Below are 16,957 nucleotides of genomic sequence, written 5' to 3' on the forward strand. Positions count from 1 at the left end.
ATGATCAATCTCAATATAGAGGTCTCAAAATCTTTATATATCTCGCTTTATTATATTAAATATATCTCAAATTTCATAACGTATTTTGGTGAACTGATATACCGTGACTGATGAGTCAATATGGCTTGATCCACGGATCGATGTTGAGAGTCAATGGTTGATCGAACGGGTCGCAGAGGTTGATCAACCATAGGTTGGGATGCTGGTGTCGGGATGTTGGTTGATGTCTCTTGGTCGAGACGATCGTGCCTCAGGAGTGTTTGCTCTCTTGGACAAAAGGCCCTGAGCACCGATCGAGATGTCGGATCCACCTAGAGGAAGACACCTCTCGATCGGGATGGTCATGCCTCAGTAGGTGGCCGCTCTCCTGCACGGAAAGCCCTCGTAGGGTGATTACCGACTTTGGCTCCTCAACGAGTACGTTAGTACTTGGTTCTCTGTTTTTGCCTCTCCCTTGGCCAGATGTCGACCAGAAGTTTTTATATTACTATACGAGGATCAATCGTATATGAATTTGACGTGACATGATGTTGGTGATGACATCATGTCACGTCAAATTCATGTACTTTATCACCCTAAATCCTAATCTCTTCCGAAATCGTGTCAATCTTTCTCACAACATTCGGATGTATAGTCTCAATTAATTGTGGGGCCCCACAAACCTTTCGAACACTGCCATATATTCCAAGACTTTTAGGGTTCTATTGGATCCAAATGCCACCAAAGACTCGGATCCAATCACCGACAGTATCATTAAACCCAACTCTTTCCTTAGCCTTGCCGACATCATTTCTTTATTCATATTTCCTTCAAAATAATTATATATATATATATATATATTATATTTTTATATTGTGGTTTGGTATAACGTTATCAAATTAATATTTTAAATTACTTACCAAAAAAAATTAATATTTTAAAATAAAAATTATCGAATGAAGTTTTTATATATTTGGTAAGTGAATCTGATGCATCACTATCACACTAATATTTTAGGTCTAAAATTTATTAGATGACATTTCAAACTCTTAACTTGAAGTGATTGATATTGACATATACAAATGATCTAAATATATAAAGAGATATATATTATATTTAAAATTAGAAGTGTCAAATATGCTGGTTGAAAATCAAGTTGTCACTTAGCCAAAAAATTGGATCTTGGAAATTTAGGTGCATAATTTCTCCTAATTAAAGTTGAACAAGAGAAATCGATTCCTTATCCTGAAGTAAATCTTTATAATATTTCAAGATATTATTTTTTTTATGATTTCATAGGTTTATAGAAGGTCTTTATTTATATTAGTTTTAGGTTTTAAAAATTAATTAATTAACAATATGAGATAATTAAAAAAACAGAAAAAATAAAAAAAAAAATTTAATAAGACAAATAAAAATGATAAATAGTAATTTTAGCTCTGTGAGAATAGTTTACAGTAACACCACAAAAAATTACACAGATAACAAGCCTTGAGATGGGAAGATTGGCAACTTCCCTAACCTGGAGCTCCAAACCTGGGATGCATAGAGCAGGAGGGAGCTTCTTCTTTAAGGGCTGTCACCTCTGCAGCCACTGATGATTTGACAGCCCCTGTTGTAGGGATTTGCCCTTGGAGAAGCATGGCAGCTGTAGTAGGGAAGTCCAGGTTTGTTGCATGGCACCGCATCCCTCCTGAGAGCCTCATAGCTGATGTATCTCTTCCCAGTGACACTCCACAATAACCTCCTGTTCTCCTCTGAGCTCATCTCCACCTCCTCCACCCCATCCTCCATCAGGCAGCCCCCAGCTCTCCCATTGCAAGGCAGCTTCACCACCACTCTCCCTGCAGTGTTGTTGCCCAGGAGGAAGATGAGTGATGCCAAAAGGATCAGGCTCTTCTTTGCAGTGTAGCCTGAGCTGAGCTTTGCCATCCCCTTCCTCTTGGCTGAGATCTGCCTGCCTTATCTTTCTTGCTAAAAGGGAGAAGGATTTAAGGAGATGTCAGCTGTCCCATCTGCTCTGGCATTGTGGTCACACATAGAGAGAGAGAGAGAGAGAGAGAGAGAGCAACAACCACATCATTGGTTTGGTTCCCACTGTTAAACGACAGTGGGAGTAACATCTGTCAAGAGACAGGATTTAGTGTTAGTTGAAGGGGTACATTTAAGGGGAAGTGATCATAATGATGGTGGGAAAACTTATAAGACGAAAGGAGTCTTCATCACAGATTGCAATTGCATGTCCATGCCTTCTTCTTTTTTGCCCATATCATATGCATAAAGGTTGAGAAAATTTAGAATTTTATCACTTTGTCTTTGGTATCTTATAATAAATTCTAGCAACATATTTGAACACTGCAAAATTTTAAGATACTACTAAGAACAATAACAAAGATTTCATAATATAAAACTTGGATTAGAATCCAGTTTTGTTCTTACAAGTTTCTAATCTTTGATAGAACTGTTTCATATGTGATGTTCAAGAAGTTTACATAAGTGTATATAAATAAGCTTGCAAAAACAACAATGAGGAATCAGATATTATGAAGAAGAGAGTCTGCTACACTAAATAAGAGACTCACACCTCACTAACTCTCTAACATTAGAAAGTATCCAATGATAATGTTGCTCCTTTATGAAGTAGATGATCAAGATTCGAACGTCCAACATGCTCTTCTACAGCCAGAATCAATCATCAAATTATTGAAATCGACTGTTTTATTCTTCCATGTTACAGGCAACATGCTTGGTTGACACCATGTTGAATCATCTACTTAGAACAACCAAAAAGCCTTTACTTTTAATGGTTTGGAACATCTTCAACTGGAAGAAAAGGCCGACATCAAATGGAGTCGATGGACCATTTTAGAGCACATGAATATACCTCCACATATAGCAGGGCTTCAGCAATTTAAACTATCGAGTGAACAGAACCACACAAACAACAGCTTGAAAGAGAAGGAAAACTAACTTTTTAAGTCACAAGAGTTTAGATACTTGGAAGCTCTGAGAAATGCATTTCCAGCATCGGCATCACCACAAAATCCGAGTATGATGGTGGTATATTAAGGTTCTTCAGCTCTTTTTCAGAACTAATGATCGATGGATTCCACTTCTCAAGCCACTAGCACTGTGACATTCACAATGTAAGACAATTTGCACATCAGGCTGAAGTCTGTATTCACCATGTAAAGCTTCCTGCTACTAAAACTTGCAAGCATGTTCATCGGAGGCTTCCATCGAGGGTCCGGTCTCCTAGGTTAAGAGTAGGTTGAGGGTTTCACACCCTGCACATAAAGGAACTGAAATTAGTATCCTTGTCAATGGTCATTCTACTATATAGTTCATGCTATAAAAACAATCATGCAATTCCATTGCGATCGTGCAACCAGCATGTCAAGAAATAGGGTAGCAAGGTAATCAATGAGAAATGAAGTTCATGAGCACTTATATATGATGATACACTAAAATAACTTCATGAAAAGATGCATCTACAAGTGAAGATTCAATGCCTGCAGATGTCAAAGAAGCTCAAGTGATCACTGAAGCAGCTAGCATAATCCATGAAGAAGTGGTCAACAGGATATTTTCTAATGGAGAGCCTTCATAAAAAGCAAAAAGAACTCAGAAATAACACAGATATAAAATCTCAGACAAGTCAAGAGATTTAGGGTACATTTTAATTCACAACAGTATGTCTGAAGGAATCAACTCTTTTTGTTATGTTTTTCCATCTTAGCACACTTCCTGGAAGGCCTTCACTGTCAGTTGAATAAAATTGAGAAGAAAATTAACACATATTAAGGTTGGCATTTAGTTACCATGGATAAGAGAAGAAGACATCATGGATTTTATATGACAAATGAATCCAAATTTAGGTTCAATCTAAACATGAAACCCAAAAAGTACAACCCACATCTGAATTAGTGAGCTTGAAGCAAGCCCAGTCGATTTCGTTATATTAGGTAGCTAGTCAATTAGATTAGATCAGGAACTTCTTCATACTAGTTTTCTTCACAATGAACTAAACTACATTCATAATTCTGGAAAGTTGCTCTTACCATCTTGTTTGATGTCCAATCTTTGACGAATCTTCAGCAGTCACATGAATAGGGATCCTACAGATTCAACATGAGATTCACTATGAGGTATAGCCCTGTTCTTATAAGTTTCTTGATTTGCTCAAGTATTTATTCTTCACTTTTTTGTTCAATTTTTTTCTTTATATATTTTTTGCTTTTAATTATTCTTTGGCAAAAAATACAATGATATAATCTAGTTTCCATGCCAATATTGTTTATCCCAATATAAAATTCCATGTTTGATACTGGATTTACTCATCATCTTTCATTCCTTAACCAAACAATATTATCAGTAACTGGTGCTACAACATATATCTCATGACTTTTCACATCAGATTATATGACTGTACAACTTAGTTTATTAGCTAATATGGTGACATTAGCAACTGAACATTTTTGGTTTCAAAGGTTTCTAATATCTATAGATTAACCATTTAACACTTGATTTATAAGAATTTATTGTCTAATGTGTCCCGACATATCTGTTCCACCTTCTTGTAAAATTGAACTCTTAACAAATATTAAAATCTAATTACATGTTTGTATCCATTTATTGTGTACATCTTTTAGTGTTTACAACAGCTTTCGTGTAAGATAAAAGCAAAAGAATTTGTGTATTTAACTACTTTGCATATATATACACTTTCACTACTTCAAATTTTTTGTATATATTATAACACTTCTTACAGCTTGTGGGTCTCCAACTTTGGTCCTTGAAATATACATGTAGCTTAATCAATTTATTTAAGCAAGCCAATCTGAGAGTGAAAGACACTGGTTGATCTATTTACTTTGAAATACTGAAAATGAAAAATGAAAAGACATGGAATACGACAAGAATTTATGGAGTGAGATTATCTTGATGAGTCAATAGACTCAGCAGTATACAGTTTTAAGAAAGAAAGTAAAAGGAAAGTGACATTTTTCTCATCAGTACAATGCCACCAATAACAGTAGCCAACTGAACTTCTGTAGCAGTCATGCTTATTTTGGAGAGGCACTCAATGAACAAATTAAAATCATGATGCTGGCAACTAGGGAACTCTTTCCAGCTCTCTCTCTCTCTCTCTCTCTCTCTCTCTCTCTTGGGAAAATACATAAGACAAAATGGCAAAAGAAAAAGAAAGTCTACTTTTCATTGTAAAATCATTGAAATAATTGCCAGTCATAGATGTCATAGACTTCTCTTAGGAGAATTTTTCTTCTTTTGCCAGATAAGGTTACCTGCATCTCTGGAATCCCTCTAAATCTTTTATGCAGGTTACTATTCCTGTTCACAATAATTTTTTGTCCTAATTACAACAATTTGAGATTTAGAGTATCAAAAATGGTAATCCAACCTCAAGAATGTCATTCAATTTTAATATAAACCAAGGACAAATTAAATCCATTTACATTCCCGCTATAGAATATTACCAGAAAAGCTTGATAACAAAAATGCTAAATAGTGAAGAGTGAAGGATAAAAGAACAGCAACACAATTCACAAGTCTTTTACTCGACATTATTAAATCTATAGTTAATTGGCCACCAACGATAGAATTTCTTATTTGATGTAGCAAGAGACCTGCCCATGTCATTCAATATGTACCACAACCTATAACAATAAACCAACAAATCATATCCCCAGTCACCATGTACCAAACTAAAGAGGTATGACCCGTACTCGCAGTAGTGCCACAACCCAAAATGTTCCATATTCTAGGTAACTGTTGACTAGGATAAAGTTTGAGTTATTATTACATGACGGTCCACAAGCACATCTAAGATGTCAAAAGAAGCTCATAGGTATGTGGAAGGAGAATAATCATGTGAACATTAACATATAATTTTTGTTACTACAGTCAAAGTTATCATAATTAATACCATAACAAAGTGAATTGTAAGTATTAGTTCTCACAGAAATGAGCCATCAGATACATCTAAATGCAAACAAAAAAAGAATAAAGAGAAACAAACAATCAAGTATACACGAACTACAATTTCAAACAAGAATGTAAACAACTTTCCATGCATAACTGAATCAGCAACATCCAGAACATATGGAAAATCCACATAATCTATTTTCTATAATCTATTTTCCAGTTATATACAATAAAGAAGATGTTCAAAGATGAACACAACTTAAACATGCATCTTCCAAAACATTCTTCCACTGTCAACTTAATGTACATCAAAGAATATCACTAGATTGTGCTTAATTTGTAGAGTATGAAGCATCTATATCATGCACACATGATACAAGAGAAGTTGATACAAGGGAAGGCTTACGCGTGACTCGTGGCATCAATACAAAAGGCGCAACTCTGCTCAAGTCAAAGTTTCAGTTGCTCCATATCTTTTTTGCTTATCCCTCCATTACGACTTCCTTCCATTGTCTCCTCACCTTGCTCGTTACAAGGATTTGGCCTTAGACAGGAGCTTGCCTCTTTTGTGTCTGATGACCCTGGTCTTTCAGTTAGGAATTGTTGCCAGAATACATCATTTACTCCACCTGTAGGGATTGCTGGTGCTTCATTACAAGTAGGCGAAGCCTCCCATGAGGATACAGCTTTTGCATCAGCAGAGTCGCCAATCGTGCTTCTATCATTTCCAACTGGCAGAGTAAGATCATCATCTTTTTCCGTATTAGATGCCTTGAGATCAGTGGCATGAGCTGGTCTGAGATCTTTGATACTGACTGGACTTCGATCCACCAAATCTTGATTTTTACCAGGACACTTACTACTATCTATTTGCATCGTAGACGACGCAAGCGTCAGACTCAAATGGCATGGAAAGAGCCCATCATCAATTTCCCCGATAAACAAATCAATCTTTGTTGGACAAGCCGGTGCCTCTGTGTCACAAAGCTGTAGTGTCTCATGTACCAAAGGAGGGCATTCCATTGGCTCCTGACCACAGCCAGTTTGCTTTGGCTGCGAGCTGCCATTATCTTCGTTGGAGCTCTGAGTTCTGACCATCACCAAATTATCATCTGGAATAGCTGAGCACAACTCTAATTTTAGCTTGTCGCAAAAGTCCAAATCAAGCATGCGCCCATTCTCGGGCTTGGTGGTGCTACTATGATCATCACAAAAACTGTTTTCCGAAGTCTCGTGGCAGTAATCCACATCCAGTGGCAACCTCCTTTTCTTATGGATGTATGAGAAGTCCACTGATGAGGCTGCAGCCATCTTCACTAGATTCTCCATAAGCTGAGGGTTCTGCAAGGCCCGCTGCACGAAAGCAACCATTTTGAGCTGCCGCTGCTCCATATCTGCCAGCCTGCGCTTGAGATCCTCGATCTGAATCTCGGTCCCCGACTGCTGCTGCTCGAACTTTAAGAGACTATCCTTGAGGCCAGCTTTCTCCTTGTTGAGCCGATCGATCTCCTCCTCCAGCACAGCCCTCTCAGAGTCAGCTAAGCCACCTCCCGGTGGGTGACTGTGGCTGTGGATGGGCTTGCGGCGGCGAATGTTCGCGAGCAGGCGCTTTTGCCCCTTGACAAAGTCCTCGTTCGCGAACTCCCACCGCTCCGAATCGATCTTCCTGAATCCCTACACATCAAGATCCAATTTTGACTCCAAAACTAGGTTCATCTCCCCCAACAGAACCTCGATCCGCGAGAATAATCGAGGACAAAAAGATGCCAAACCCGATCATCACCACCGACAAAACAAGCAACCCAAAGATCACTCCAAGATTCGGATTTGACATCAAACTCCCTCGCACCGGATCAACGAGGCGAACAAAGCGAGGAAAAGGGCTAGGGCTTCGCGTCCTTACATAGGTATTGAGCTAGCGGATGAAGCTGGAGAAGTTGTTGTGCTTGAAGTAAGTCGGGAGCAGGCGGGCGGCGAAGTCGGGAGGGTTCCAGACCACGAAGCTCGCGTTGGTGGAGCTCCAGGACACGATGTCGTCAGTGGAGGCGTCGTCCACCATGTCGTACGTCTTCAGCAGGAAACGCGCCGGCCGGCCACCACCGCCGCCGTCCATCTCTCTCCCAGCCTATTCCCGTGGCTCACCGATCCACCAATGGGGTTGGGCCAGCGCGTCGGCCAAGAATTCAACGGGACGCGTTTGGTGACGGCGGCGATTCCTCTCTCTCTATCGCTCAATCGGTTGCATGCACACCAATATAACCATCTATCTATTTCCGAATGTTACAGTGGCAAACATGATATTCTTAGCAAAAGCCTCTCATCCAACATTTGTACATTTATTTTCCAAGGCATCATTTTTAGAAAGTGAGAATTCCTCCTAACGTTGTTAGATTTCCTAAACTCTTTTTTACGGATATTAAAATTAAAATTGATAAGAGACCATTTGATCGAGGAGTGAGTTTGTTCGATGAGATTTTATCCTTTCGAAATATGCGAGCTCCAAAAAGAATCTCTAAGGGTAAAGGAAGTCTAGCGGACTTATGAATCCTTAATTCTTATATTTATCAATCAATGTGAGGTTAAATAATCTTATCAAAAATATATAATAATTTAAATTAATTAATTAATATTACATATATATCGAGAAAAGAGAATAATATAGTGCAATGGTTCATCAATATTACAAGAAGATTTGAATCTACACAGTCACACCATAATACACACTTTGCATTGCTTAGAGAAGGCTCACACTACATGTCTTATTGCATGAAGAGAATAAGGCAGCGACAGGTTAGAGAGACACAGCTTTTTCTTCTTCGGCTGCCTTCCTCTTCGTATCAGCCTGCAGACGGCATCTCAAACCACATAATAGAACACTACTGGAAGTGGCACATCACAGCAGGAGAACTCAATAAACTCGTGGTAGTGGTTTTTGTTGGTAGCGATTGAGCAGGTATCAGGTGGATCCAAGTTTGTAACACTTAGAAAACGTATTGAACCTCCGTCTCGTTTTGTGAGGGAGACGGCGAGAATACGTAGAGCTCTGCAGCTTATCATTTTCATCACTTACCTTGTTGGAAGTTACACTGCAACTATAAGTAAGCATAATAATGTCAAAGAGTTTAAATTATCACTTCCTCAAATCATAGGATGTTGAAGCCTTAATATATCAGTTAAGGCTTATAAGTATGATTTCAGAATTTAGAAATCAAGAAAAAGCTTGTCTTGAGGAGATGCCACCTGGGAATGATGATCACTTGGTCGAGGAAGAATTTCTCTTTTGAGACTAATATATTCTTATTTAATTTTAATTTCTCTTGTGAGTGCATTTGGCATTTATTATGAGTCGAAAAAGACTTATAAGTGATTTTATCAATTCAAAATAAGAATGTATCCGAAAAGACTACTTTGTATATTGTTAGTTTTATAATCCTCATTTGTTATTGAATATTAAATGGCTTAATAAGACAATAATCCACTAATATGATGTTTTATCATTTCCGAGAGCTAACATAATCTCGACTGATAAAAATAACGATCTTGTCAATTATTATGGAGATAATATCGAGCTTTTAATGGATGAACTATACGTTGACTTTTGGCCTCGTCTGAGATTTGTACAACACACTCATAGTGAGACGCTCAATGAAAGCAGCAGCAACCCCACACCAGGCTGTAGAGGATTCACAACCCTACTGTTTTGTGGCAGTGCCAAGAGACACTGACACTTTGGAGTTCATCAAGATGAGCAATCCTTTTCCCCACATGAGCTGCTGTCATGAGCTGGATGAAGGCAGTCTTCTCTACCCTCCTCCCATGTTTTGCCACCTTCAACATCAGCATGGTTTGGGGTGGCGTTCATCTCTTTGTCCTCCTCATCTAGCAACTGGGAGCCGAACAATTTAGGTGTAAGTTTCTGCAGGCTTTGTTTCAGATGACGAGAGTTGAAACAAGGAAGACAAGCCAAAGCAGTGCACAACCTAATGTCAGATAAGAACGTCAGTATACAGGTATATATGATCTTTTACCAACTCAACCATCCTTGACTTCCCCTACTACATCACCATACTGATGTCGGATTTCCAATATGTTGCTAGGCATTACAATGTACAACTCTGTCTTATGATTCAAGGAACACAACCACAATGACAAAATATTGAGAGAAACAAAGAAATGATAGGGAAAAAAAGAAGAAAATAAAAGATACTAGTTGAGTTCAATCTTCGATTACTGGATAACAATACCGGTTTCAGTAGCAAACCAAGTAGAATTAGGTTGACGCTCCATGGCAGTTTATGATGGCATCCCGAGTGAGACTGAAAGAATATCATTCGCCTCCATTGTCTACCAACAAAAAGCTGTTTACTACAGGAAACATCCCGATAGTCTTTTTTTTTTCCCTTTTTTTCCCTCAGCTCCACAATACGAATCAGAACATTGCAGAAGAAGCCCTTGGGAAGCATTTTATGACCATTTATAATTAGACTTCATTTGAAAGTGAAACCAAATGAGTCTGTTGCTGAATTGGTGTTATTGCGTTGCCACCTCTCAAGTCTTTGGGTCAGACTCATGCTCGAGTCGTCGCCATCATCTTCATCAGTACAGTTGGTGGTGGGCTTCCATTGGTCAACCAGGGGAGAAAGCTTATTGACTGCGTGGCTCATGTCAGGCCTCTGGTAGGGCTCTCGGCCCGTGCAATGCCACGCCAAGTCTGCAACTTCTGCCAGGCTCTGTTGATCTTCTTCATCGAGTTCAAGAACTTGATCAACCATGGCATTCAAAAAAGTGTTCTTTTCATGAGAAATTCCTCTGCGGAATATTGCCACCAGATGGCAATCTTCAGGGGGAAGCGATTCATCTAGTACTTTTCTTCCAGTAATTAGCTCCATTAGTATCACGCCAAATGCATAAACATCAATTTTGGTCGACACCTTCCCTGTAGCTGTTAGAACATAGAAGCTCAGGGTCAGCAAGTATCAAGGCAAAGACAAACAAATTAGTTGCTGGATCTTTATTCCGACCACAAGAATCAATATAAAATCATAGTAACTGGATTTGCAACATAGTTAATTCCTCTGCTACCTTATCTTGATATCACTTACATTCTCTCTTCCGCAATTTTGTTCCCTTTCGAAAGAGTAGCCAAACTCACATTACCTGTTTACTGATCTCTATGCCTTGCTTTCTCTAATTCATGTATAGCCCAAGCATTGATTCAAAATTTTAGGTAAAAGGAACATGATTCAGCTTACTAACAAATAGCAAACCAGAAGAGCCATGGAACATGGTTCAGCTGACTGACAAATAGCAAATAAGAAAAGCCATGGTACAAATGGCTTTAAAAAATATTAGTGTCACAAATGAAAATTAACATGTCAGCCAAAAACACTGTACTACTTTCTCATGATTGAAACCAAATTTAGGAGTCTACCAAGTGCTCATTAGATATAACAATGACTTAACGTTAGTGATTCAGTGTTAAGTCGACCATGTTTCTTGTCACACCAATTTCATAGATTTATGTGACACCCAACTTAGTCTCACATTGAAAATGTGAGGATGGTTATGAGGGTATACAGATTTTATTGGATCTACGATTATTCATTTAGATTTAAGCATATTGGGTCGAGTAATTTCAGGTTCATTAAGTCAATGGATTAGTTCTCTCATTGAAGTGGATCATGAAAATTTATATTAGAATGGATTCCTGGTACTAGGTACAGTGCAGGGCTCATGTAAAAGAAAAACTACTCTAGATGAGACTAGAAGCATATCACAAGCATGGCTTCACCACTAATATGGACCTCGTGATTGAATAGCCATGATTCTGGACTATGGGGGAAACTTGTGGCACCTCTATTTAGATTCACATTGAAGGTGGAGGATGATTATAAGGGTGCATAATGCTATATGAGTCTAATACTACTAGTTCCTGATTGAACATTTTGGATCACGTGGTCCCAAGATTATCAAGTAAATGGATAAACTCTACCGTGGGTCTGGTTCATGACATTTTAACTCCATGAGACTAAGTCATTGAAATAACATCTCTTTCTATTTTCTAATCCCCAATCCATTTTATCCATGATCTTGTTGTCCTAATCCATCATTGCAATCAGATCTGAAAGCTGCTTTTTTCCTTCTACAAAAACCAAAATAGCAGCACCAAATAAGAAAGTTGCACAAGGATCTGTGAATCTGTATGACAAAAGCACTTGAAGCTTGAGTGACTAGGGTTGAGGAATGCTTTCTGAAGGTAGCCTGGAGTTCTGATATATAAATATGAGCCTTAAAAATTAAGATATTTTCAAATGTGGATTGGCCAAAGGCACTAGAATTACATATTGCAGTAAAATATAAGACTACAAATAAACCAAAATCTCAGGACAACGGTACATCTTAAATCCAAAATGAACATGTACTATTGTCCATGGTATGTTGTGATAATTTGCTAATCTCTAGGACTGAGAATGTTGCACCGAAATATTGCACAGAAATGTGGATTGGTGAAAAGCACCAGAATTACATATTGCAGTAAATCATAAGACTACAAAGAAAACAAAATCCTCAGGACAATGTTATACCTTGAATCCAAAATTAACATATAATTTTCCCCATAATACGTTGTGATAATTTGTCTAATCTCTAGGACTGAGAATACTGCACTAAATATCTTAGGTAAATTTATTTAGCTGCCACCAGTATTTTTCTGAACACTTGTAAGAGCAAAATACTCGCAATAGGCTAACCACAGGCAACTTGACTACTTTTGAATACTCAGAACTAATTTCAGATTTGTGTTTAACTTTTAACTTCTGTTTTAATCTTTAATTGGTTGCCACACACTGCAGAAAAGAATTATCACCTAACAACCCTGCTCGTGCATATCAGCCTAGCTAACAGACGATCATCTACTAAAACAATACAACTCATTCACCCACTAGAACAAAAGAAGTAAATTTTCAGAACTACACAAAACAAGCCAAGTCCCTGGTATCATTGTCTCCAAGAAAAATTAATACAGCTGCCACTTCCAACGCTTGATAATGCAATATTATGCCTCAACAGATCTACATTCTCGCCCATCAAATTGCTTCTTCTCATGCATTTACAAGCAGAGACCATAGAGTGATATAGGCACAGATACAGACCAAGAAAAACTTGTGCTGTTCAACCCTAATAGAACGACCATGTGCAGTTGTCCCTATTGATGATGGCCCCATTTTCTCATAAGAGTTGCTCCATCGATACTTGGTCCAAATATTTTATTGTCTTCCACTCTAGAAGCTTTCAACAAATTGGTAATGCCGATCTTATATAAGATGAATAGGTTCTTATTAGAGGCATTATTCTTCATGTCAAAAAAGCAAATCAATCTCTGATCCAAGATATCAATTATTTTATTCAAATCTGATGAAACTTTGGCTCCTTAATTCTCATCAACACCTTGTCTTCAACCATGCAGAACCTTCTATTTATGATCAACTTCAAGTTTCTTAAAAGTTCAATAGTTAATGTTCACATCTTTTGCGTATGTTGTGAAACTATAAGTCCAGATACGCCCATTGGTACCTATCTTTCTCATAATAAGACTGAAATATGCACCGGACAAGGAGGGTAAAAGATGTCTCGTTGAAAGTGAGCCATAAGCCACAATTAAAATTCTTATTCCTACCACCAGATCATTGTTTGTGGAATTTGTAGTCGTGTTTCAAGTCAAGATGACATCATTCTGCTCCTAGCATTAGTCCTATCTGGTATTCCATTTGTACACACTACACACATTATCAACCTATGCCTTTGATTTTCTACATATCCACTATTGCAATTTCCAAGACGATTAGGCTGATTTGGTGTATTTCTTCTTTGAAGTTAGAAGTCTATATGCCATAAAAGAGAAGTGTATAGGCTTCTTGCCTAAAGGTCCAAACTAGAATTTGACAAGCTTCTTAAACAATAATGTAACGGAAAAGACTGTCCAACGGTCTCCTTTATTAAACAGAACAAATTTTTAAGATACTATAACCCAACTAATAATTAATTTTATGTCCATTTTCCTGAACAAGACAATCTGTGGTACTTCAACTAATATATACTTTAATTAGTATTCTCTGAAAGAATAAGCAAAAACACACTTACTAGCATACTCAGGTGCCAGATATCCAAATGTCCCTGCTAACCGTGTCATCATTGACTTCTGATTGTCTGCAGCAAGCTTGACCAACCCAAAATCAGAAACCTTGGCTCTTAAGTCCTTGTCCAAGAGGATGTTAGAAGGCTTCAAATCTCTGTGAATGAAACTCTCCTGAGCCAAGCTATGCAAGTACTCGATCCCCCTAGCGACATCCAGCACAATTGTCAGCCGCTGCTTCCAAGTAAGTGGGGGTTCATTTCTACTCTGCCATTCAAACAAGTGTTCCCCCAGTGTACCCCCTGACATGTACTCATACACCAAAAGTCTCTCTTGGCCATCATCACAGTAGCCAAGAAGTGCGACCAAGTTCCGATGTCTGACCTTCCTAAGAACATCAATCTCTGCTTTGAACTCCTCATTCCCCTTCTTACCCATCACATCGCACTGGTTTCTCTTCACGGCAATTAGTGTTCCATTATGATCCCCTTTGTACACGACCCCAAATCCACCCCTGCCCAGGATGTTTTCTTCGCTGAAATTATTTGTGGCCTTTCGGAGGTTCTGGATCGACATGTACATGCCTTGAGCTTCGCCCACATATGCGCTTGCGCTGTCAGCACCGCTTTGAGTATAAAGCGGGTCCAAGCCTCTGCCATTCGCATTCATTCTGTTGGATCCAATATTAATCAACTCTGGCTCATTTGGAGGGGTTCCTGTTGGAACATGTCCCAACTTTTCCTCTTGCTTTTTCTTGCGACGATGAAGAAAAAGTGCCGCCAAACAACCAACAAGAACCACCATAGCGACGACTATACCTGCAATCATGCCCCCTGCCTTAGATCCACCAAACTGTCCAGGTGAAGAACCGAACATCCCGGAAGAACTTCCATCACTTGAGCCAGAGTCGGTCCCAAGCTTGGGATTGCCCTCCAGCTTGAGTGTAACGGAGCTGGAAAAAGACGGCATCTTTCCAGAGAGGTTGTTGTTGGTGACATCCAGCACCTGGAGCTGCGGGAGCTGCGTCAAGCTGTCTGGGATCGAGCCAGTGAGGTCATTGTTGCTCAGGTGCAGCTGACGCAGCGAAGTGAAGTTGGCGAAGGCTGGGGAGATGACCCCGCCGAAGTGTTGGCTCGCAAAGTTGAGAACGGTAACGCTCTTCTGCGCGTCGCAGGTGACGCCCAGCCAGTTGGCGCCGCAGGGCTCGTTCCCCTTCCACGACTTGGCGAGCACAGCCGGGTATCCGAACCCCTCGGCGACCGCGAGCAGCGCCGCGACCCGGGGGTCACAGGGGCCGGGGGCGGCGGCGGATGTGCAGAACTGGTTACCCGTACCGACATCGAGGGTGGCGAACTTGCTGGCGAATTGCGGAAAGGGCCCCTGAAGCAGGTTATTGGAGAGGGTGGCGTTCTTGAGGGTGAGGCAGGCGGTGAGGGATGGCGGGACGACGCCGGTGAGGGCGTTGTCGCGGACGTTGAATGACTCGAGGGCGGTGACGTTGGATAGGTCCGGGATGGGCCCCGTGAAGCTGTTGGACTGGAGCCAGACCATGGTGAGCTGGGGCATGGCGCCGAGGACGTCGATGCTGCCGGAGAGCTTGTCGCGGTCCTGCTGGTTGTTGAGGAGGAGCTGCTGGATGCCGGAGCCGGCGAGAGAGGAGGGGATGGAGCCGGTGAGCTGGTTGTAGGAGAGGCGGAGAACGCGGAGGTTAAGGAGAGAGCCGAGGAAGTCGGGGAGGGTCCCCGAGAGGGAAGAGTTGGACGCGGAGAAGTCGGCGAGGCCGACGGCGGCGGAGAGGTTATGGGAGATGCTCCAGGGGGCGAGGGGGAGGTCGTCGAGGGAGATCTCCTGGAGGGCGGAGAGGCCGGCGAAGAAGGTGTCGGGGAGGGAGTCGAAGGCGTTGCCGTCGAGGAAGAGGGTCTGGAGGGAGGAGAGACTGGAGAGGAGGGGGACGGGGCCGGAGAGGCGGTTGCGATGGAGCCGTAGGGAGGCGAGGGAAGTGAGGGCGGAGAGGGAGGCCGGAAGGGTTCCAGAGACGCCACGAGAGCCCAGGCTGATGCCGGAGACGCGACCAGCCGAGCAGGTAACGCCTTCCCACTCGGGGTCGCAGGGGTCGGAGCCGGACTTCCAGGAGGAGGGCAACCCTGAGAGGGCGCGCGCCAGGTCCCACATGGCCTTAGCGTCCGGTGAGGAGGAGGACGAGGCCGCGCCGCATTGCCGCGCCAGATCCAACGCCACGACGAACGTGACGAACTGGACGACGGCGGCGAGGCAGAGCTTCCTCCTCTCCGCCATTGTGGTTACACTTACATGTGAAAGATAGGTATTGTTCTCCTTCTCGATGGCGCGTCTCTGTCTCCGGTCTTCGTCTGGATTGGAGACAGAGGCGGGGGAAGGAGGAAGAGGAGGTGGGGAAGAAAGAACACAGAAAAATTCGGGCGGTGGCGAGAGAGAGAGAGAGAGGCGGGTGGTGTGCCTTTGAGGATTGCGTTGGCAAAGCGGCGTGGGGGGCACAGCATTGGAGGGAATTCTTTTTTCTTATTTCTATATTTTTAATTTGTTTTCTGTGATAAATGGATGGTTGGGATTGATGGATGGGCCAACACGAACGGACCGATCGGATGGATATGGAGCCCGTTCTGATCCCACGATAAATAGCGACTTATTCGCGACCTTGTGTTCGTTCCCCGTCTTGACCAAGGCATGCAACAGGGTCCCCCAACTCACCTACCGGGCCCCACCTGTCCAAACGAAGCTGGGATCGCGTCTCGTGACGTCAGCTTCGCGGGGCCTCCTCTCCGCGACGCAACGGCTATCCAAGGCTTATCCAGTGGAAGGTGGACCACCCCACGACAGCGGAAGGCTGTCTGACGCCCAACAGGCGATCAAAACAAACAGCCC

At 41.3% G+C, this 16,957-nt stretch overlaps 2 protein-coding genes across 2 annotated transcripts; both read right to left on the reverse strand.

Moving 5' to 3' along the window:
- Positions 1-2,356: 2,356 nt before the first annotated feature.
- LOC103989260 (heat stress transcription factor A-5) lies at positions 2,357-8,164 on the reverse strand. Its single transcript, XM_009408063.3, is given in 3 exon segments — positions 2,357-3,266; positions 6,332-7,599; positions 7,829-8,164. Coding segments are annotated over 2 exon segments (1,434 nt in total). The 5' UTR covers positions 8,039-8,164; the 3' UTR covers positions 2,357-3,266; positions 6,332-6,375.
- Positions 8,165-9,940: 1,776 nt separating this feature from the next.
- LOC103989261 (receptor-like kinase TMK4) lies at positions 9,941-16,552 on the reverse strand. The gene is made up of 2 exons (XM_009408064.3): positions 14,065-16,552; positions 9,941-10,867 (listed from the first exon to the last, which is right to left on the reverse strand). The coding sequence occupies exons 1-2, from the start codon at positions 16,349-16,351 to the stop codon at positions 10,413-10,415; spliced, it is 2,742 nt and encodes a 913-aa protein (XP_009406339.2). The 5' UTR covers positions 16,352-16,552; the 3' UTR covers positions 9,941-10,412.
- Positions 16,553-16,957: the final 405 nt, after the last annotated feature.

The sequence above is a fragment of the Musa acuminata genome, chromosome BXJ1-6 (assembly GCF_036884655.1).
Source record: "Musa acuminata AAA Group cultivar baxijiao chromosome BXJ1-6, Cavendish_Baxijiao_AAA, whole genome shotgun sequence".
Taxonomy (NCBI): Eukaryota; Viridiplantae; Streptophyta; class Magnoliopsida; order Zingiberales; family Musaceae; genus Musa; species Musa acuminata.